This window comes from Lolium rigidum, chromosome 2 (assembly GCF_022539505.1).
Source record: "Lolium rigidum isolate FL_2022 chromosome 2, APGP_CSIRO_Lrig_0.1, whole genome shotgun sequence".
Lineage (NCBI taxonomy): Eukaryota > Viridiplantae > Streptophyta > Magnoliopsida > Poales > Poaceae > Lolium > Lolium rigidum.
The window spans coordinates 237,801,718-237,823,815 of record NC_061509.1 but is presented as its reverse complement, the minus strand read 5'-3'; the positions used below and the strand labels follow the sequence as shown (position 1 = coordinate 237,823,815).

Genomic DNA, 22,098 nt, shown 5'->3' with positions numbered 1-22,098 from the left:
TTCCAAACGAGGTCATGGTAGGCACTATTTCCTCTATTCATGTTGCTGGCGCATTTTGGATAGATAATTGTGTCACAAGATGTTTGCAACAAACTGTACGATCTTTTCTTGCGAATTAATTCAGGTGTAGGATCAAGATGCATGCCATTGTAGCTAATCAGAACGGATGGTTCCACTCGCAAAGCCACACCCCTGCCAACCAAAAAAGACAACATATATGCAACGGCAAAATATCAGTCACGCCGCAAAACCTAAACGCTATTAGGAGAGGATGGCGCGGCAGAGCGCGCTAGGTCCATCTAGTATCTTTCTATTCTTAGAGGTCAATTACCTTCTCTCTCTTATTGTCACTCCTTCAACTATTACTAAGCAAAGATACAACATTTTATTTCTTGTAGCTAATATTGGACCTTATGTCGTTGCTCCTATGAGCCATCGGGTCTGGAATGCAGCCAAGCGGAACACGTCGAATAAATCCAAGCAAGTCATACGAGTGCAACAGTCCATAAATGTAACAAACCACTTGAACCCGCTCACAGAAGTGACAGAACATGGACCCCAAACATCAGAATGTATCAATAAGAAGGGTTCATCACTTCGAAGGCCAATGCTAGGATATGTAGACCTTGTATGCTTCCCAAACGCGCAAGCATCACACACAAGTATGCTCTTGTCCACCTTCTTAAACAAATAAGGATACATACATCCTACTCTTATTATCAATGGATAGCCCAAACGAAAATGATGTAGCAAGATCTCTGCTTCAGGTCCTCTAGCAATCACAGACTTTTCAAAATAATTGAAAACTTGTAGTAATTGAATCAATGTGTGCTTTACATAATCTAAGAAAATTGATACAATTTTAAATAAAAACTAGTTGGTGGTGGTTTATGGTCGTTTGATTTGCTCTTAAATAGCTTAATCATTGATTGCTTAGTTGGTGGTTTGTGCAAAAAACGGGAGAGTGAGTGTTTTGTGCAACGAGTACACGTGGTTTGTGCAGTTTCCTCACTTTTTCTTTCTCCCTTCTCTTTGTTGGACGGTTGTGTGCATCTTAGCTATGCAGAGGCCGGGTGTATTGTTTGTTTTTAATAAAAAAAAGCGATAAGTAAAGTTATGTATTTCTTGATCTAGCGAATTGGCCTTCAAGGTTTATAATCCCTAACGGAGGAAGTAAGTTTTGCTGTAACAGATGAAATTTTAACTTTCCATTGCCAAATGAACTATCCATAGCTTATGTTGCTGGTGTTGGTCACCTCACCTGGTTAGATATTGAAATTGCACGACGTGCAAGAACAGTTATGTAACCTGTTTCTTTTTACAACAGAATGGCAACAGAATATATAGAGGTAGGAACGAAAAACAGGACAAATTACATAGCTAGCTAGATGGAAGCGGCAACTCGCTCTATGTTTTACAGTACAAAAGCTTATGAATATTAGTGCCAAAGTTCTCATTTTGTGCCCAGATGTCTTTAACAAGAGAACACGTAACTGTGGAATTAGGTGGCTTCTTTGTAGCAGCCAATGTTGTTCTTAGCGCTGAAGAGCAAAAGACCATATCCATGCATATGATGTACCCAATCATTGGGTTTCCCTCCATTTGGTATACTCCACTTTGATCTTCTTCAGCTTCACGACCACATCCGTCATCGTCGTCCTTTGGTCAGGTAACTCGCTAGAGCACAGCAAACCTAGCTCAAATATCGGCACAAGAAAATCTTCCAAGCTGCAGCTAGAAGAAGGTTCTTGCAGTAGGTCGCCATCCACAATATGGACAAGCTCAGTGGGGAACGCCTCAAAAACCCACTGTCTCAAGGTTAGATTCCCAACGAAAATGGCATCCGTGGGTCTCCTTCTAGTAAAGACTTCAAGAAGAATGATGCCATAGCTGAAGACGTCGCTCTTTCGTGATGCTTTGCCAAGCAATCCATACTCTGCTTATGGATTTCACAAACAGAAAATCAAAAGATAGATAATTAGTGGCTATATAAGAACCATAGATTTTTATATAAGAACCATAGATAGAGGTGTTTAATTGTAAATGCTAGCCAAGTACCTGGTGCCATGTACCCAACTGTCCCAGGCATGCTCTCAGAGATCACAGAGGTCTGATCACCTAGTAACAACCTTGCGATGCCAAAGTCTGCTACATGTGCGGTCATGTCCTCGTCAAACAACACATTGTTGGGCTTCAAGTCACAGTGCAAGACCACCTCATAGTGCTCATGGTGCAGATACTCCATGGCCATAGCCACATCTATCATGACGTCTAGCCTCTCGAATAACCCCAAGTGCCTTGTGCTTTGAGAGTCGTGCAGGAGATAATCTAAGGTGCCGTTGGGCATGTACTGAAGCACAAGTGCTATGAAGTCCAGGTTGGAACATGTGTTGAGTATCCTTATCAGGTTGCGATGTCGCGCCATACGGAGCACATGGCACTCGACATCGAAGCTTCTCATGCCCTGCTCCAGCTGCATGTTCAGGACTTTTATTGCAACCACCAAACCGCAGTTTAGCTCTCCCTTGAAAACTTTTCCAAAGCTCCCTGAACCCAACTGGTTGCTCTCACTGAAGTTATTTGTAGCGCGAGCAAGCTCATGGTAAGAGACCAAAGGATGACTTGCCAAGTCAACAATACCAGCAGAAATTCCTTGTTCATTCTTACTTTTCTTTCTTAACATCACATATGCGCAGGAAGCTAGCACACCAATCACTATAATGATGGTAGGTATTAAAATTTTCAGCATGCCGCCTTTAGTTTTTTGTGAGCTACTTGGACATGTTGAAAACCCTATACGTGAAGCACCACAAAGACCTGAGTTCCCAACCAAGGATTGTAGGCTGATCTGTAACACCCCACTTTTTGCAACCTTGTTTATTTGTCCATAATGCAAAAATTAGGGGGAACAAAAACTTTTTCTTAAGACTATAGATAGATGAATTGCCTTGATCTGTTGGTTATGATGAATTGCCTTGATCTGTTGGTAGATGAATTGTCTTGATTTGCTTGTTGAGTTTTGTCTTGAGCTACCTCATAGAACAACACCCCTAGTGGTTGAACAAGCAACTCACCAAATAAAACACATGTGTGGCTTAGGAAAAATTGTTTTCCTTCTTACTACATCAAACCTCCCTCCTGATGACAACCTGAGTGTGCCATCTTGATTTTCTCTTTGTAGTACAAGATAGCTCAATCATCCTTAATTCAAAACTTGGAATCGTCTACCCCCAGCTACATCCCTCTCTTTTACCCACTCATCCTTGTTGGTTTTGAGGCCATGTCGACCATCTGTGTTGACAGGCTTAAAATGTCCAGACTTTGGCAATTGATCTCTAAGCACCCACAACTGTTATTGTTGACTTCAATGCATGGATCTCATCTATGCAACATCCTCTTCAACCTCCACTTCTTGCATGTCTCAGTCAATCCTTGCAACTCATATATTCAACTTGATTGCATGTCTCAGTCAATCCTTGCAACTCATATATTCAACTTGATCTGGTATCCTATCCCATGTTCCAGCACCAGATCACTTCTTCCTCTTTTACCTCTTGTTTTTGTTTTCATCCAAGTTTATCTTCACAAAACCAAGAGTGGAATGATGGGTACACTTTGTAGCCACTATCTACCCTTGAGAACACCTCCCCTAAATTAGTTCTCTTTCTCAAACCCCTATTGTTTTTCCTTCTCAAGTTTTGATCACAAAACTACTCCTAGTTTTATTAAATCTTTTCAAAATATTTCTTCAAAGAAAACAAGGAACTGAAATGGGTTTTGTTTTTCATCCCATTTCTACCAAGTACTGGTTTCTAAAACTTTTCTTTCTATTTTGCTTTCCCTTTTCACAAAAAGGCTTGTTATGGTATCTATACCATTTCTTGTTTATTTTAAGTTTGAGAAAAACTCTACTTTACTTGAGGTAGTAAGTAGAATATTTTGAACCCCTAAGTTCCAACTAGTTTTTCTCAACATTTTCAAGCTCCATTCCACTTGAGTTCATTCCCAATTGTCCCTAGACAATTGAAGTTTTCAAATACTTTTCATATGAATTATATTTCAAATGGCAATTCTTGCACATCTCATGCATAACTCTGATCTACCACATTGTATCCCCTCATCCTCCAATTCTTGATCAATTGGATGATCATTTGATACTTTCAAACCACTCCCAATTGACCTCTTATTTGAAGAATAACTTATATTTCATCATACATACCTCACTCCTCCTTTCCTTTCCATCATCACCTTGACCTCATGAATTGGTGCTTCATGCCACCATATTCATCCTTGTGAGTATATGGTTATTTCACTCACCACCATCTCTTGGTCAAATTGATAATTTGATTAAGTTGCTTTATTCTTGAACATGGGCACCAATATTTATTATCATCTCTCTTCCTAATTTAAAACACATCATCTAAACCACCATCTTGGCAAAGAATCATGTGGCACCATCCTGATCATCATGCATGGTGAAAGCTTCCTTTGATGACTCATTTTTGCATGACACAAAAGTGGGCGCCGGCCATGCCATGCTCTTGGCATGCATGAGCTGAAATTCCTTCATCTTCACTTCCTTCTCCCACAAGTTTTGCCTCCCAACTAACCCAATCAATAAATGGGCAGCCACCCACCTTAGCCAATCACAAAGGAGGCAGCCAACTCACTCTCCCTCTATAAAATCCCCTTGGCCGGCCACACCCCTCCATTTGGCTCTCATTTTTCTCACTCTCCACTCCTTCCTCCACTCACACCCACTCCCTCCCCTCCTTCTCCCACGAGCTGCTGCTCCCCCTTACTCCCATGGCCGGCCATGGCCATGGAAAGTCACCAAGATGCAGCTCCTTCCTCCCTCAAGCTTTCCCTCACCATGAGAGCATCTCTCTCACTCTCTTCTCCCCTAACCTTGGATGAATCCAGCTCCCTTTCTCCTTTCTCCTCTCACAAGATTGGATCTTGATGCAGGTGCATGTTGGCCCAAGCATGGAGAAGTTTGAGCTATCCTCAGATCTGAAGTTCTTGAGCAAAGTTCGTCCAAAACCTTGCTGTAATTTCTGCTATCTTGCTGTTTCAGATTCTGGTACGATCTTGTAAAATCCGCCAAATGTCGTGTGCAGATCCAAATCGAGTGGTTCAAAGTTCTGAAGATAGGTATTGAAAAGATCTACAACTTGGCGTTGGTCTCATCCTCAAATTAGTTACGGATTTTGCATGGTAAATAAAGTTCTTCAAACATGCAGAATCACTGTTTGTTAGATTTCTCCCGTTTTACAAAACCTTTTTGAGCAAATTAAACTGTGGGTGAAAGCCCTCTCCAATACCTTCATTTTGGCGGTGGTTTCACTTCGATTGACCTCCTGAAACTGAAATGGTTCACAGATCAACATCTGGTCAGATCTGACTTTGTCGAATTAAACCAGGAGCTTGGAGATGAATTTTTGAATGAAACCAACTGGGTAAGAACCACCTATTCAATATCTTTCAGATGCAGCAGACCTCATATTTTTATGATTTGTGTATGATTTTTGATGAATTAAACTTGTTCTGTATGTTCCGCAGACATGGCTGTTAGCTTTTAATTCATCAAAAATCCATTTTTGAACCTAATTGAGTGATTCCACTTCTGTAGGATTACTGAATGTTTTCTTAATCATCTCAAACAAGTTTCAAACCTTTATCTGTTCTATAACTCCAGAGGTAAAGCAAATGATGAAAACATGCAGTAAACTTGTAAATCCATTTGTGAGAGTTTCAGAAATAATTTGAACCCAAATCCAATTGTGTGTGAATCTCTGTTTAAATATCTTTCAAATGCCAGTGGCCTCATATTTTTAGGATTTTTCTACGATTTATGGCTTACAGATCTTGTTTTCTGTACAGTCAGATTCAAAGAAATTCCTAAAATTGTAGGTTTAATATTTTTGGGTGATTCCAATTGGGTTAGTCTTGTATTAGTCCTGGCTATATAGGAAAAATATTATTAGTCTCTGTTAATACATATTTGTTACTGTTAGTAATGTTTATGTGTGACATGCATTGTTGAAGCAAAACTTTTCGGTTTATTTAAAACCCTTGACCAACTCTTTTTAGTAGAGATTGGCAACCCTTGTTTTATGCTTTCAAAACAAAACCTCTGCAACTTAACATTAGCTCTTTTGTTTTGCTTAAGTTTTCAAATGGTGGGGCATATCATTTGCTTCCTATTCTTGTGTAGTGTTTTGTAAGCTTTATAAAATAGGAGAACTGATTGCCTGCTTTTCCAAAAATGTTTCAAATTATAATGTAAATGTTTTTGATGCCAAACTAACGCACTTGTCATCTTTATGATGTTATCTACCAGGGGATAATTGGTTTATACCATGGTGATAACCGAGAGAGGCAATTGCTAAGTTATGATGCACTCATGCCTCTACTAGGTAAATGAATGGGGTTTTCTAAATTAAAACTCTTAAATTTGTTTTGTGGTATCTATAAGTCCTTAGTATGTTATACCTTGGCTCCATGGTTAGTTGTTGATTGTTGAATGTTGTCTTGTTGATGCAATGTGATTGATTGTGTTCCTTTTATATTTTCCGGCGATAGATGCGCACAATTCCGGAGAAGAAGAAGAAGTGGAAATCGGACAAGGATTTTATTTATGTTGTTGGGATTCTTATATTGATGGAGTTGAAGAAGTCCAGGGACACATAAGCCAAGGCAAGCCATCTTTTGATCTCTAATTTGGTGTCTAGTTGGATGTCATTTGTTGATGTCCAAAGCACCTTGAATTCTATGTGTGTTATTCTCTCTATTTATGTCATCTATGTGTGTTTCCAAGTGGGGTACTCCCTAGTGGTGATACTCCACCATTGTCCTTGTGTTATGGGATACATGGTATCATGGCCGTGCTATTCCCCTTGGTTATCATGTATGCCCAACTTGAGCATGCATCATCTCAAGAAAATAACTTACATCACACCCACCCCCTTTGTAGTATAGAGGTATCAATGTCATGATCTTGGTGTAATTCTCAACTTGAGAGGAGTATGCCGTGTACCATATTGGAGAGTATGGTTGGATAGTGATACTCCACTATCTAAGTTGTATATTTAGCACCACAAATCTGAAAGTATAATCCTCTTTGTGTTGTCATCATACATGCTTATCTTAAGCAAGTATGATCCACCCATTACTCCTTTATACCTTCTATGGCAAGATGACTCTCATCTCGGCCATAGTGCAATTCTAGTTCAACTCATGAAACTATAGGTTGGGAACCCCTCAAGGCTTACCTTGTTGTAAATGTTTTATGAAAACCTTGGGTGAGTTAACCCAAGCGTATGGTTTAAGAAAGCAAAGGATCTTGGTAAAGATGTTCGGAAAAGTGGTGTATGGCTGTTTGTTGAACAACCAAGGTGTTGTGGGAAAAATGGTTTTAAAAAGGAGCACTGCGTATAAGTGTACACCAGCCCAACTTTTATCGCGCAACCACTCTACCCTGGTGTGGGACGGGGCTTAGCCCGTAGTTTGTTGAAGCGGGCAGGAGCACCCTTCACAACTTTCTAGGGAGGGTCATGACGACCTCCGACGCCGGGTTGCGCTCCGGAGGAGGCAATACACTGTCTTAACTGATAGCCGGACGATTACTGAGGGTCTTCTATCATGGCGTCGGAGATACGCTCAAAAGGAGGTATGCTGCCGGGGTGCCGGGAAGGGGTAAGCCCGCAGGGAAGGACTCGTGCCAGTGGAGATGGGCGAAAGGTTATGTCCGGGTATCCGTCGTGGCATATGTTGTTATGCGGGGATGATGCCCACACGATAGGTATCCGGATAGTTGTGGGGAAAGTGTGCAAACTCGCAGAGTCAAATCTATTCGAATAGCCGCGTCCGCGGTCATGGACGGAGTTGCAAAGGTCTACCTTTACCGGGGCTTGGCGTTTTGTTTTTGAACAAATGATTTGCAAAGGAAATGTTGTGTTTATGTGTACCGGAAGGGTACGGAAAAAGGGCGTGTGTTGACCATATGGAGATGGTCGTGGAAAAATGAAGGCTAAGTGGGGAACTCTTTCCTAAATGTTTCTTGAAGAGGAACTCTTCTCTAACAAAGATATAGAGATGTCATAAGTATCTTTTGAAGTATCTTCTTCAATAAAGATATAGATATGTCATAGGAATCCTCTAGCATTTCCATCAACTGAGATGGACTTATGCTACCTCATCTCCAATAAAAGTATATATATGTCATAGAATTTCCTAAGCGTCCCCATCAATTGAGATGACGGCATGCTATATCCACAAGAGAAACTGACGCTCTTGTGCATGCTATATCCACGAGAGAAACTATGTCTCTTCCACATGCTTTATCCACAAGAGAAACTATTTCTCTTTCTCATGCTATTTCCACAAGAGAAATTAGCTCTTCCCTCTTGTCATCTTAGTTTAGCACTTGTTATCTTGCACTCTTGCAAAGTACCTTTCTTGATGGTTTGCGAGTACAATTCCAAATGTACTCACGGCTTTGTCCCTGGCTATTTACTTGGCCAGACTTGGAGGAACTCGACGGATGAAGAAGGAGTTGGCGACGTCTATGCGAGCTAGGAACGTCTTCCCAGTCAGTTGCCTGTAGGGTTATGGCAGATGACTTGGGTACTGCGCTGCTGAAGTGATGTTGCTACTCTGATGTTTAGTTAGGCCCTTCGAGGCTATTATGTAAGTATTGGTCATGTGACCATCGTTGTAATTTTCTTATTCCGCTTTGTAATGGATGGTGTAATTTGATATCGGTTCGGTTATGTGTTCACGACACACTGATCATGGGATCGTGAGCTGTATACATAACAGGGTATTTCGGACCGTTAGTCCGGGGTCCCCACAGAGCTGGTATCAGAGCTATCCTGACTGTAGGAGACCTTAGTTAGCATGGACGTTAGTTAGGAAACAATTACTTGGGAAAAACTATTTATGAAACAAATTGTTTCTTCAGTCGGAAGTATAGCTTCTACTCCTCTTATTTAATCAAAGCTTCTAAATTCTTATCTCTCTGCTTTATAAATGTTTGAAAATTCTTACTCTATTGTCTCATCCACTTCAAAACTACATATTGGACGATGTCCCCAACTCAGACCGGAGACTCTAACTCAAAGATGGATCAATCCCTCGGGAAGACTCGTGTATCTCCAACAGCAGCTACTGAAGATTGGATGCCGACTTAGTGTGCACATAAAAGAATAATAAGATCATGTCTTTGGTTGACACCAAAGTATGTCAAAGATCTGACCTTGTTCCTCCGTGGACTTGCACTTTTTGCAGTCGTCAGGGATCAAGCCCTCAGTTTCTTGACTAGTTATTTTTAGGCCAGCCACGAGAAGATCTCTACTTCAGAAGCACCTCAACAGCTACCTCTTCGAAGACCTCATGTTTCCGGGATGTCGAGACAAGAAGTTCTACGCAGCTTTCTCCTCCGCCTCAACATCAACGACTCAACACCCGGCCCCTTCACCACCAACTGCTACAAGGATCCAAGTTGAAGCTGATGCGACGATATGAAGACGTCGACATATGTGACCAGCCCCAAACCAATAGGATGGATAGGACAAACTCAATCGCTTTGATTGAACTACCCCGCGCATTAGGAATTTCTGGGTACTTAGAGTACCATGTCTGGTGTGATGGTTGCTTGTGGTTCCCTAGTGTGCTGCCTTGAGTGTTTGCATCTGGTTGTTGTGTGCATGTATGTCTTGCTATTTAGACGTTTCCGCCTTTTTTTTATTGTTTGAAATTTGTGAAACAGAAATTAAAAATGGAAATCTGCCAGTGTACTGTTTTGCTAATAAAAAATAGTTTGGTAGCTGCGATTGACGTGATTCCAATTGCACTAGAACCAGTATGAAATTATCTTTCAGACGCAATTGACCCTGTATTTTTAGGATTTTGTGCGATTTTTAATAAATAAAACATGATCACTGTTTCTGGTTAGTATTTTGAGTCTCAGAAATTGAAAAATAAATATTTTTGAATGATTCCAATTGTGTTGATCTTGTTTTGTTACTGTGTATCTAGGAAAAATACCAGTAGCCTCTGTTAGTGGTATTTTGTCTCTGATTATGGTTGTATGGGTGTCACATGTTATGATAGGATTAAAATTTGCCTCGCCAATGTATTGCTAACTGCTAGTTAGTTGGGTAGATTAACGAAAGACTCTAACTCTAAACCCGTTAGCAGTTGTTTTTCAACCATCAGGGAAACTAACTCAGACCCCTACCTACGCCGACTACTTTCAAGGTCATCTGAAGCATCTCCACTACGCCAAGAAAGCAGAAGCCCCTACCTTCAAGAGTGACTACACCTCTGCGAGAAGCCTTACTAACTTGGTCTAACCTTGGAGTATAGTCGTGCTGACCTCTAGGATATCTTCTTCAAAATACCCCCCCTAACACACCGTCTAACCCGTTGAGTGAACAATAGCGTCCAAGCCAAGCTACATCACCTTGTTCATCTGGCCCTTACCAAGTGAAGCTCCTGAAGATACCTCAAGACTCAAGATTAAGTGTAGTTTACCCACTAACTTCTCAAGCTGGTATAAGTCAGCACTGACCGTCAAGCTGAAGATTGCCTCCGACGACCTTTGTTGCTCGCTTCATGTGGATACCAACCAGGAGTTTCCTCGACTAACTAACTCACCACGCGTCCTATGGTTTAGTTAACACCGGGAGTGCCTCTTGAAGTTGTGGTCTGCACGTCGCCCCCGAAGATTCTTCAGCTGAACAAGGAAGACCGATGACTTCTTCAGAAGCCCCAGACAGAACCACGAGGCAGAAGCTCCGAGTTTTCCGAAACCCGATGAAAAATCTTAAGGGTGGAAGACTTCGTCTTCCACTAAAAGTTGGAGCTAACCCTAACAGTTTAAACCTTTCTAACACACCGTTGGAAACATGGGATGCACTAACCCCTCTTGAAGCCGTGGACTACACAACACCCTCTGAAGGTGTTGACTCAAGACGAGAGATCAATGACTTCTCCAAAAAGCGCCCGACAAGACCCGTGGTTGAGGCTCTATGATTTCAGGAACCCCGCTGAACAATCTTAAGGGTGGAAGACTTCGTCTTCCACTAAAATCAAGCTAACTCTAAAAAGTTTTCAGCCCTGCTCAAGCACAGTTGGGTGCACTAACCCTCCCACAGCCTTGAACCCCCTCTAGGATCGGGAAGAAACTACAGATCCAACACCTGCATGGAGTAGTCAACCTCTTCATGAAGCTAGCCATCGGCAGAAATCCATCATGTCTCCCAGGAGATGAAGCAACGACCTTCTCTACAACGGCACGTCTACAGAAGAATGGAGTCTGACTTTGGTTAAACTTTATAACCCCTCTAGTTCTACACTCAGTAATCTCGGGACGAGATTATTTTAAGTTGGAAGATCTGTAACACCCCACTTTTTGCAACCTTGTTTATTTGTCCATAATGCAAAAATTAGGGGGAACAAAAACTTTTTCTTAAGACTATAGATAGATGAATTGCCTTGATCTGTTGGTTATGATGAATTGCCTTGATCTGTTGGTAGATGAATTGTCTTGATTTGCTTGTTGAGTTTTGTCTTGAGCTACCTCATAGAACAACACCCCTAGTGGTTGAACAAGCAACTCACCAAATAAAACACATGTGTGGCTTAGGAAAAATTGTTTTCCTTCTTACTACATCAAACCTCCCTCTCGATGACAACATGAGTGTGCCATCTTGATTTTCTCTTTGTAGTACAAGATAGCTCAATCATCCTTAATTCAAAACTTGGAATCGTCTACCCCTCAGCTACATCCCTCTCTTGTACCCACTCATCCTTGTTGGTTTTGAGGCCATGTCGACCATCCGTGTTGACAGGCTTAAAATGTCCGAGACTTTGGCAATTGATCTCTAAGCACCCACAACTGTTATTGTTGACTTCAATGCATGGATCTCATCTATGCAACATCCTCTTCAACCTCCACTTCTTGCATGTCTCAGTCAATCCTTGCAACTCATATATTCAACTTGATCTGGTATCCTATCCCATGTTCCAGCACCAGATCACTTCTTCCTCTTTTACCTCTTGTTTTTGTTTTCATCCAAGTTTATCTTCACAAAACCAAGAGTGGAATGATGGGTACACTTTGTAGCCACTATCTACCCTTGAGAACACCTCCCCCTAAATTAGTTCTCTTTCTCAAACCCCTATTGTTTTTCCTTCTCAAGTTTTGATCACAAAACTACTCCTAGTTTTATTAAATCTTTTCAAAATATTTCTTCAAAGAAAACAAGGAACTGAAATGGGTTTTGTTTTTCATCCCATTTCTACCAAGTACTGGTTTCTAAAACTTTTCTTTCTATTTTTCTTTCCCTTTTCACAAAAAGGCTTGTTATGGTATCTATACCATTTCTTGTTTATTTTAAGTTTGAGAAAAACTCTACTTTACTTGAGGTAGTAAGTAGAATATTTTGAACCCCTAAGTTCCAACTAGTTTTTCTCAACATTTTCAAGTTCCATTCCACTTGAGTTCATTCCCAATTGTCCATAGACAATTGAAGTTTTCAAATACTTTTCATATGAATTATATTTCAAATGGCAATTCTTGCACATCTCATGCACAACTCTGATCTACCACATTGTATCCCCTCATCCTCCAATTCTTGATCAATTGGATGATCATTTGATACTTTCAAACCACTCCCAATTGACCTCTTATTTGAAGAATAACTTATATTTCATCATACATACCTCACTCCTCCTTTCCTTTCCATCATCACCTTGACCTCATGAATTGGTGCTTCATGCCACCATATTCATCCTTGTGAGTATATGGTTATTTCACTCACCACCATCTCTTGGTCAAATTGATAATTTGATTAAGTTGCTTTATTCTTGAACATGGGCACCAATATTTATTATCATCTCTCTTCCTAATTTAAAACACATCATCTAAACCACCATCTTGGCAAAGAATCATGTGGCACCATCACTGATCTATCATGCATGGTGAAAGCTTCCTTTGATGACTCATTTTTGCATGACACAAAAGTGGGCGCCGGCCATGCCATGCTCTTGGCATGCATGAGCTGAAATTCCTTCATCTTCACTTCCTTCTCCCACAAGTTTTGCCTCCCAACTAACCCAATCAATAAATGGGCAGCCACCCACCTTAGCCAATCACAAAGGAGGCAGCCAACTCACTCTCCCTCTATAAAATCCCCTTGGCCGGCCACACCCCTCCATTTGGCTCTCATTTTTCTCACTCTCCACTCCTTCCTCCACTCACACCCACTCCCTCCCCTCCTTCTCCCACGAGCTGCTGCTCCCCCTTACTCCCATGGCCGGCCATGGCCATGGAAAGTCACCAAGATGCAGCTCCTTCCTCCCTCAAGCTTTCCCTCACCATGAGAGCATCTCTCTCACTCTCTTCTCCCCTAACCTTGGATGAATCCAGCTCCCTTTCTCCTTTCTCCTCTCACAAGATTGGATCTTGATGCAGGTGCATGTTGTCCCAAGCATGGAGAAGTTTGAGCTATCCTCAGATCTGAAGTTCTTGAGCAAAGTTCGTCCAAAATCTTGCTGTAATTTCTGCTATCTTGCTGTTTCAGATTCTGGTACGATCTTGTAAAATCCGCCAAATGTCGTGTGCAGATCCAAATCGAGTGGTTCAAAGTTCTGAAGATAGGTATTGAAAAGATCTACAACTTGGCGTTGGTCTCATCCTCAAATTAGTTACGGATTTTGCATGGTAAATAAAGTTCTTCAAACATGCAGAATCACTGTTTGTTAGATTTCTCCCGTTTTACAAAACCTTTTTGAGCAAATTAAACTGTGGGTGAAAGCCCTCTCCAATACCTTCATTTTGGCGGTGGTTTCACTTCGATTGACCTCCTGAAACTGAAATGGTTCACAGATCAACATCTGGTCAGATCAGACTTTGTCGAATTAAACCAGGAGCTTGGAGATGAATTTTTGAATGAAACCAACTGGGTAAGAACCACCTATTCAATAACTTTCAGATGCAGCAGACCTCATATTTTTATGATTTGTGTATGATTTTTGATGAATTAAACTTGTTCTGTATGTTCCGCAGACATGGCTGTTAGCTTTTAATTCATCAAAAATCCATTTTTGAACCTAATTGAGTGATTCCACTTCTGTAGGATTACTGAATGTTTTCTTAATCATCTCAAACAAGTTTCAAACCTTTTATCTGTTCTATAACTCCAGAGGTAAAGCAAATGGTGAAAACATGCAGTAAACTTGTAAATCCATTTGTGAGAGTTTCAGAAATAATTTGAACCCAAATCCAATTGTGTGTGAATCTCTGTTTAAATATATTTCAAATGCCAGTGGCCTCATATTTTTAGGATTTTTCTACGATTTATGGCTTACAGATCTTGTTTTCTGTACAGTCAGATTCAAAGAAATTCCTAAAATTGTAGGTTTAATATTTTTGGGTGATTCCAATTGGGTTAGTCTTGTATTAGTACTGGCTATATAGGAAAAATATTATTAGTCTCTGTTAATACATATTTGTTACTGTTAGTAATGTTTATGTGTGACATGCATTGTTGAAGCAAAACTTTTCGGTTTATTTAAAACCCTTGACCAACTCTTTTTAGTAGAGATTGGCAACCCTTGTTTTATGCTTTCAAAACAAAACCTCTGCAACTTAACATTAGCTCTTTTGTTTTGCTTAAGTTTTCAAATGGTGGGGCATATCATTTGCTTCCTATTCTTGTGTAGTGTTTTGTAAGCTTTATAAAATAGGGAGAATGATTGCCCGCTTTTCCAAAAATGTTTCAAATTATAATGTAAATGTTTTTGATGCCAAACTAACGCACTTGTCATCTTTATGATGTTATCTACCAGGGGATAATTGGTTTATACCATGGTGATAACCGAGAGAGGCAATTGCTAAGTTATGATGCACTCATGCCTCTACTAGGTAAATGAATGGGTTTTTTAAATTAAAACTCTTAAATTTGTTTTGTGGTATCTATAAGTCCTTAGTATGTTATACCTTGGCTCCATGGTTAGTTGTTGATTGTTGAATGTTGTCTTGTTGATGCAATGTGATTGATTGTGTTCCTTTTATATTTTCCGGCGATAGATGCGCACAATTCCGGAGAAGAAGAAGAAGTGGAAATCGGACAAGGATTTTATTTATGTTGTTGGGATTCTTATATTGATGGAGTTGAAGAAGTCCAGGGACACATAAGCCAAGGCAAGCCATCTTTTGATCTCTAATTTGGTGTCTAGTTGGATGTCATTTGTTGATGTCCAAAGCACCTTGAATTCTATGTGTGTTATTCTCTCTATTTATGTCATCTATGTGTGTTTCCAAGTGGGGTACTCCCTAGTGGTGATACTCCACCTTTGTCATGTGGTTATGGGATACATGGCATCATGGCCGTGCTATTCTCCTTGGTTATCATGTATTCCCAACTTGAGCATGCATCATCTCAAGAAAATAACTTACATCACACCCACCCCCTTTGTAGTATAGAGGTATCAATGTCATGATCTTGGTGTATTCTCAACTTGAGAGGAGTATGCCGTGTACCATATTGGAGAGTATGTTGGATAGTGATACTCCACTATCTAAGTTGTATATTTAGCACCACAAATCTGAAAGTATAATCCTCTTTGTGTTGTCATCATACATGCTTATCTTAAGCAAGTATGATCCACCCATTACTCCTTTATACCTTCTATGGCAAGATGACTCTCATCTCGGCCATAGTGCAATTCTAGTTCAACTCATGAAACTATAGGTTGGGAACCCCTCAAGGCTTACCTTGTTGTAAATGTTTTATGAAAACCTTGGGTGAGTTAACCCAAGCGTATGGTTTAAGAAAGCAAAGGATCTTGGTAAAGATGTTCGGAAAAGTGGTGTATGGCTGTTTGTTGAACAACCAAGGTGTTGTGGGAAAAATGGTTTTAAAAAGGAGCATTGCGTATAAGTGTACACCAGCCCAACTTTTATCGCGCAACCACTCTACCCTGGTGTGGGACGGGGCTTAGCCCGTAGTTTGTTGAAGGCTGGCAGGAGCACCCTTCACAACTTTCTAGGGAGGGTCATGACGACCTCCGACGCCGGGTTGCGCTCCGGAGGAGGCAATACACTCGTCTTAAGCGATAGCCGGACGATTGCGAGGGTCTTCTATCATGGCGTCGGAGATACGCTCAAAAGGAGGTATGCTTTGCCGGGGTGCCGGGAAGGGGTAAGCCCGCGGGGAAGGACTCGTGCCGGTGGAGATGGGCGAAAGGTTATGTCCGGGTATCCGTCGTGGCATATGTTGTTATGCGGGGATGATGCCCACACGATAGGTATCCGGATAGTTGTGGGGAAAGTGTGCAAACTCTGCAGAGTCAAATCTATTCGAATAGCCGCGTCCGCGGTCATGGACGGGTTGCAAAGGTCTACCTTTACCGGGGCTTGGCGTTTTGTTTTTGAACAAATGATTTGCAAAGGAAATGTTGTGTTTATGTGTACCGGAAGGGTACGGAAAAAGGGCGTGTGTTGACCATATGGAGATGGTCGTGGAAAAATGAAGGCTAAGTGGGGAACTCTTTCCTAAATGTTTCTTGAAGAGGAACTCTTCTCTAACAAAGATATAGAGATGTCATAAGTATCTTTTGAAGTATCTTCTTCAATAAAGATATAGATATGTCATAGGAATCCTCTAGCATTTCCATCAACTGAGATGGACTTATGCTACCTCATCTCCAATAAAAGTATATATATGTCATAGAATTTCCTAAGCGTCCCCATCAATTGAGATGACGGCATGCTATATCCACAAGAGAAACTGACGCTCTTGTGCATGCTATATCCACGAGAGAAACTATGTCTCTTCCACATGCTTTATCCACAAGAGAAACTATTTCTCTTTCTCATGCTATTTCCACAAGAGAAATTAGCTCTTCCCTCTTGTCATCTTAGTTTAGCACTTGTTATCTTGCACTCTTGCAAAGTACCTTTCTTGATGGTTTGCGAGTACAATTCCAAATGTACTCACGGCTTTGTCCCTGGCTATTTACTTGGCCAGACTTGAAGGAACTCGACAGACGAAGAAGGAGTTGGCGACGTCTATGCGAGCTAGGAACGTCTTCCCAGTCGGTTGCTCGTAGGGTTATGGCAGATGACTTGGGTACTTGTGCTGCTGAAGTGATGATGCTACTCTGATGTTTAGTTAGGCCCTTCGAGGCTATTATGTAAGTATTGGTCAGGTGACCATGTTGTAATTTTCTTATTCCGCTTTGTAATGGATGGTGTAATTTGATATCAGTTCGGTTATGTGTTCACGACACACTGATCATGGGATCGTGAACTGTATACATAACAGGGTATTTCGGACCGTTAGTCCGGGGTCCCCACACTGATGTTTGAGAAGATACCTCCGTTGGGTATCTGACCTTCTAGATTATTGAAAGATAGGTCCAAAGTAGTGAGGATGGTAAAATTAGACAGGTAATTGGGGATGGTACCTGAGAGATCATTATGGGAGAGGTCCAAAGTTGTCAAGCTGGTTAGTTTGTTGAAAGAGTTGGGAATTGAATCAGAGAAGGAATTTTGTGATATGTTTAAATAGGTTAACATCTGGAGTTGTCCAATGGAATCTGGGAACCTACCAACAAATTTATTGGTAGAGAGATCCATGCTAACAAGTTGTTCCAAATAGCCTATATCAAATGGTAATGCACCGTTCAAAGAGTTCTGAGAGAGATCTAGGTACACTAGGCTCTTTATTTGAAACAAACTTGATGGTACAGTTGACGTTAATTGGTTTCCATCTAAGGAGAGAAATTCTAACTTAGTGAGGTTACCAATATCCTCTGGTATGGAGCCAGAGAATTTATTGTTATACAGATAAAAGTGGTCTAGATTCTTGAGCATGGACATCTGATGTGGGATGGAGCCAAACAAATTATTGTCATGAAGGTCAAGCCATTGTAGATTTTCCACCATCATTATGGACTGTGGAATTACACCATGAAGTTGGTTTTCAGAAAGATCTAGCAGAAAAAGGCTAGTTAAATTTGAAATCGTAGTTGAAATTTCTCCAACTAAACGGTTTCCACGTGCGATAAAAACTTGCAGCTGACTTGATAGATTCCCCACATAGTTAGGGAAGCTACCAGTAAAGTTATTCAGTTTGATGCTAAGATATTGGAGATTCGGAACATTGGAAAAACTGGATAAGAAGCTGAGATCTCCATTTAGGTAGTTTGTTGAAATATCAAGAATTACCAACGAGTTCATGTCACCAATAGTTCTAGGTACTGATCCTACCAACAAGTTTTCGTCCAACAATAGGATTTCTAGTTCAGTTAGGTTATCAAGAGAAGGAGGAATGGGTCCTATTAGCTCGTTGTCTGAAAGATTCAGTTGTGAGAGTTCACTCAACTGTCCGAGTTCTGGTGGAATGGCACCTGTTAACTTGCAGGATCCGAGATCAAGGAGATTCATCGAAGTGAGGTTGCTGAGTGTACTAGGGATTGACCCAACAAAGTTATTCTCGCCTATGGCAATCCATATGAGACGAGGTAACTTGCCTAGCCATATTGGCACAACTCCCTCAAGTGAATTAATGGACAAGGAAATAACTTTGAGGTATTGACAAGATGCAAGTCCCAGTGGAATCTGGCCTGTGAAATTGTTTTGTCCCATGCTAAGAACTTGTAGCATCAGGAGGTTGAAACTTGCATTGGTAGGGAAAGAACCAGTTAAATTATCGTTATGGGTAAGAATGATAGACTGTAGTTTAGACATGTTGAAAATGGCCGGAGGCACTAGGCCAGTGAGATGATTCTCGCTTACATAAAGGTACTGAAGCACTGGCAGGGAGCCAATGCTGGATGGTATTGATCCTGACAGGGAGTTGTTGTCCAAGTTTAAATAAGTTAACCTTGGGGTATTGTTAAACATGTCGGTGGGCATAGCGCCACTAATGTAATTTTTCATGAGATTTATGTACGCAAGATTGTGCAGGTTTCGTAGCTCTGGCGGGATTGAACCGGAAATTTGGTTCAACTTTAGGTTAAGATGTTGAAGACTCGTGAGGTTTCCTATAGCAGGAGGGATGCTACCAGACAGGCCATTGTTGGCAAGTTGCAGGAACTTGAGGCGACGTAGGCTGCCTAAATCATGAGGGATAGAGCCTGTGATGTTGGTGTTGTTGAGATTAAGGACAGAGAGGAAAGAGAGATTACCAAGGTGAGGTGTGATGGGTCCGTAGAGTGGTGTATCCGGCAGCGACAGAGCGATGACGCGCTGCCTATGTCGGCTGCACGAGACGCCGACCCAGTGGCAGAATGATGTGCTGGTTGTCCAGTTGCCGGAGAGGACACCGAGAGGGTCGGAGAGATGGGCTTTGAAAACCAGCAGAGCGGCAAGGTCTGTATCACTGCCATTGCCGTTGGGAGAAGGAGCGGCGGCAATAGCTACAGAGATTGCTGATAGGAGTAGTGGGACGATGCGGATGTATGCGGTGGCCATTGTGGTGCTCCTGTTCGTCTCATCACCCAAGCTGCTCATATATAGTCAATATATGTGCAGTCGTTAGTATGGGTTCGCCGAACTTTCAGCCAACTGGCTGCTAACGGAGGAAAAAAATCCTATGAGACCTGGTCTATCGTCTCAGCAGGATAGACCCGCCCCGATGGATGACACCTGGCCACTCAGAGAAAACAAAGGCTGCAAATCACGATTACGATTACCATAATTATAGGATGGGAAGGAGCCGGTAAGTGAGACATGCGTGCTTTTAGATTAGAGTGGCCAGGTGTCATCCATCGGGGTGGGTCTATCCTGCTGAGATGATAGACCAGGTCTCATAGGATTTTTTTCCGCTAACGGACACACAAGGTTCCTTGTGACCATAAACTTGAAAGGAGTTTTAAATGTGGCAATGACAAGGAAGTTGCCCCCGCCTGTATCAAGTGGCTCTCTCCCTGTTTGTATCAAGTATCAAGTGGCTTTCTGACCATGACAGGGAACTTGCCCCCGCCTGTATCAAGTAGCTATCTCTCTGTTTGTATCAAGTACTACCTTTATCCCAAAGATTAAGCCTATATTTTTTTTCAGAAAGTTAAACTATGTCAAGTTTGATCAAATTTTTATCAAAAAATATTAACATGAAAAGTACAAAATCAATATCACTAGATAGATAATGAAATATATTTTCATATGGCATCTACAAAATACCATATTTGTTCATAGATTTTTCTAAAAATTTGGTCAAACTTTACTTCGTTTGACTTTTCAAAAAAACATATAAGCCATAAGACTTGGGATGGAGGTAGTATCAAGGAGCTTTAAATTTGTAATTGATATTTTCTAAATATTAATATTTTTCATTAAAAATATCTTAGACGTGCGCAAATTGCATTTAGCCTACTAATTGTGTGGGACGCGCGAGGCCTCCGTTATGTTGGATAGTTAGGCACAATTTTCATTATTAAGTCCATAATATTAAGCATGACGACATCAACTACTAACATGTGAAACTCGAACATACTAGATGCATTAATCAACATGAATAGTAGAAGCACAAACGGTAAAACATCCATCGCTAAACAGATCGAGATATATTGCACGTACCGATCTGGTGAAGGTGGCGGTGGAGGTGCAGCAGACGCCGATGCAGCAGTAACGTTGTTGATGACAACGTTGTTGACGACGGGCCGAAGTAGACAGCGTTGAAGACGACGGTAGGCAGGACCGCCCGACTTGGATGGAAGACGGCCCGTGATGTAGATCTTGAGCAGTCGCGCAGAGCACTTCCCAAAAACCTAATTCACCCTCTCCCGTACAGAATTGCAAAGGCGAGAGGTTCCGGATACCTGCTCTCCCGTTCGCCGGTGCACGCCGGTGGGTGATACGTCTCAAACGTATATATAATTTTTGATACTCCATGCTTGTTTTACACCAATTCATATATGTTTTTCTTACACTTCGTTGCACTTTTACATGATTTCCGGCACTAACCTATTAATAAGATGCCACCGTGTCAGTTCCCTGTTTTCTGCTGTTTTTTGTATTTCTGAAAAGTTGTACAGGAAATATTCTCGGAATTGGACCAAACAAAAGTCGAAGTCAATATTTTACCGAAACAAAGACAGAGTCCTGAGGGGGGTCGAAGAGGCGCCACAGGGCGTCCAGACCACCCCATGGCGTCCGCCTATTTATACATCTTCTCTGGAAAACCCTGGATACCCGAGCCTCCATCCACGAAAAGTTCCATCGCGACCACCATCGCAGAACCCATCTCGGGGGGTTCTGAAGCTCTTCCCGGCACCCTGCCGGAGGGGGAAATCATCTCCGGAGGCATCTACATCGCCATGCCCGCCTCCGAAGTGATGTGTGAGTAGTTCATCCATGGACAATGGGTCCATAGCAGTTTCTAGATGGTTGTCTTCTCCAATTTGTGCTTCATGTTTAGATCTTGTGAGCTGCCCTACATGATCAAGATTATCCTTATGTAATCCTACATGTTGTGTTTGCTGCGATCCGATGAATATTGTATACTATGTGAATGTCGATTAAATATTCATGCCATATGTTATTGTGATCTTGCATGCTCTCCGTTGCTAGTAGATACTCTGGCCAAGTAGATGCTTATTACTCCAAGAGGGGATATTTATGCTCGATAGTAGGTTCATGTCTCTAGTAATCTGGGAGAGTGACAGGAACTTCTAAGATTGTAGATGTGTTGTTGCTACTAGGGAGAAAACAACAATGTTTTATCCGAGGGTAATTCTATTGTTTAATTTACACACATTGCTTAATGCGATAATCTGTTGCTTGCAACTTAATACTGAAAGGAGTTCGGACAATAATCGTAAGGTGGATTATTAGTCATAGACGCAGTTGGATTACGATCGATTTTTTATGTTGTAATGCCCAATCATATCTCATAGTAATCATATTGTCATGTATGGTCGATATTCTATCAATTGCCTAGCTGTAATTTATTCACCCAGCATGTTATTTATCTTTATGGAGAGACACCTCTAGTGAACTGTGGACCCGGTCCATTTCATTTACACTGATAAATTCATCTACTGCAATTCATGTTCTCTTTAATTACTGCAAACATCTCT

At 41.3% G+C, this 22,098-nt stretch overlaps 1 protein-coding gene across 1 annotated transcript; it reads right to left on the bottom strand.

Moving 5' to 3' along the window:
• Nucleotides 1–1,268: 1,268 nt before the first annotated feature.
• On the bottom strand, nucleotides 1,269–19,496 carry LOC124693159 (probable LRR receptor-like serine/threonine-protein kinase At3g47570). The gene is made up of 3 exons (XM_047226622.1): nucleotides 17,378–19,496; nucleotides 2,059–2,848; nucleotides 1,269–1,936 (listed from the first exon to the last, which is right to left on the bottom strand). Exons 1-3 carry the CDS (start codon nucleotides 19,490–19,492, stop codon nucleotides 1,584–1,586), a joined length of 3,258 nt encoding a protein of 1,085 aa, XP_047082578.1. The 5' UTR covers nucleotides 19,493–19,496; the 3' UTR covers nucleotides 1,269–1,583.
• Between the last annotated feature and the right edge of the window lie 2,602 nt (nucleotides 19,497–22,098).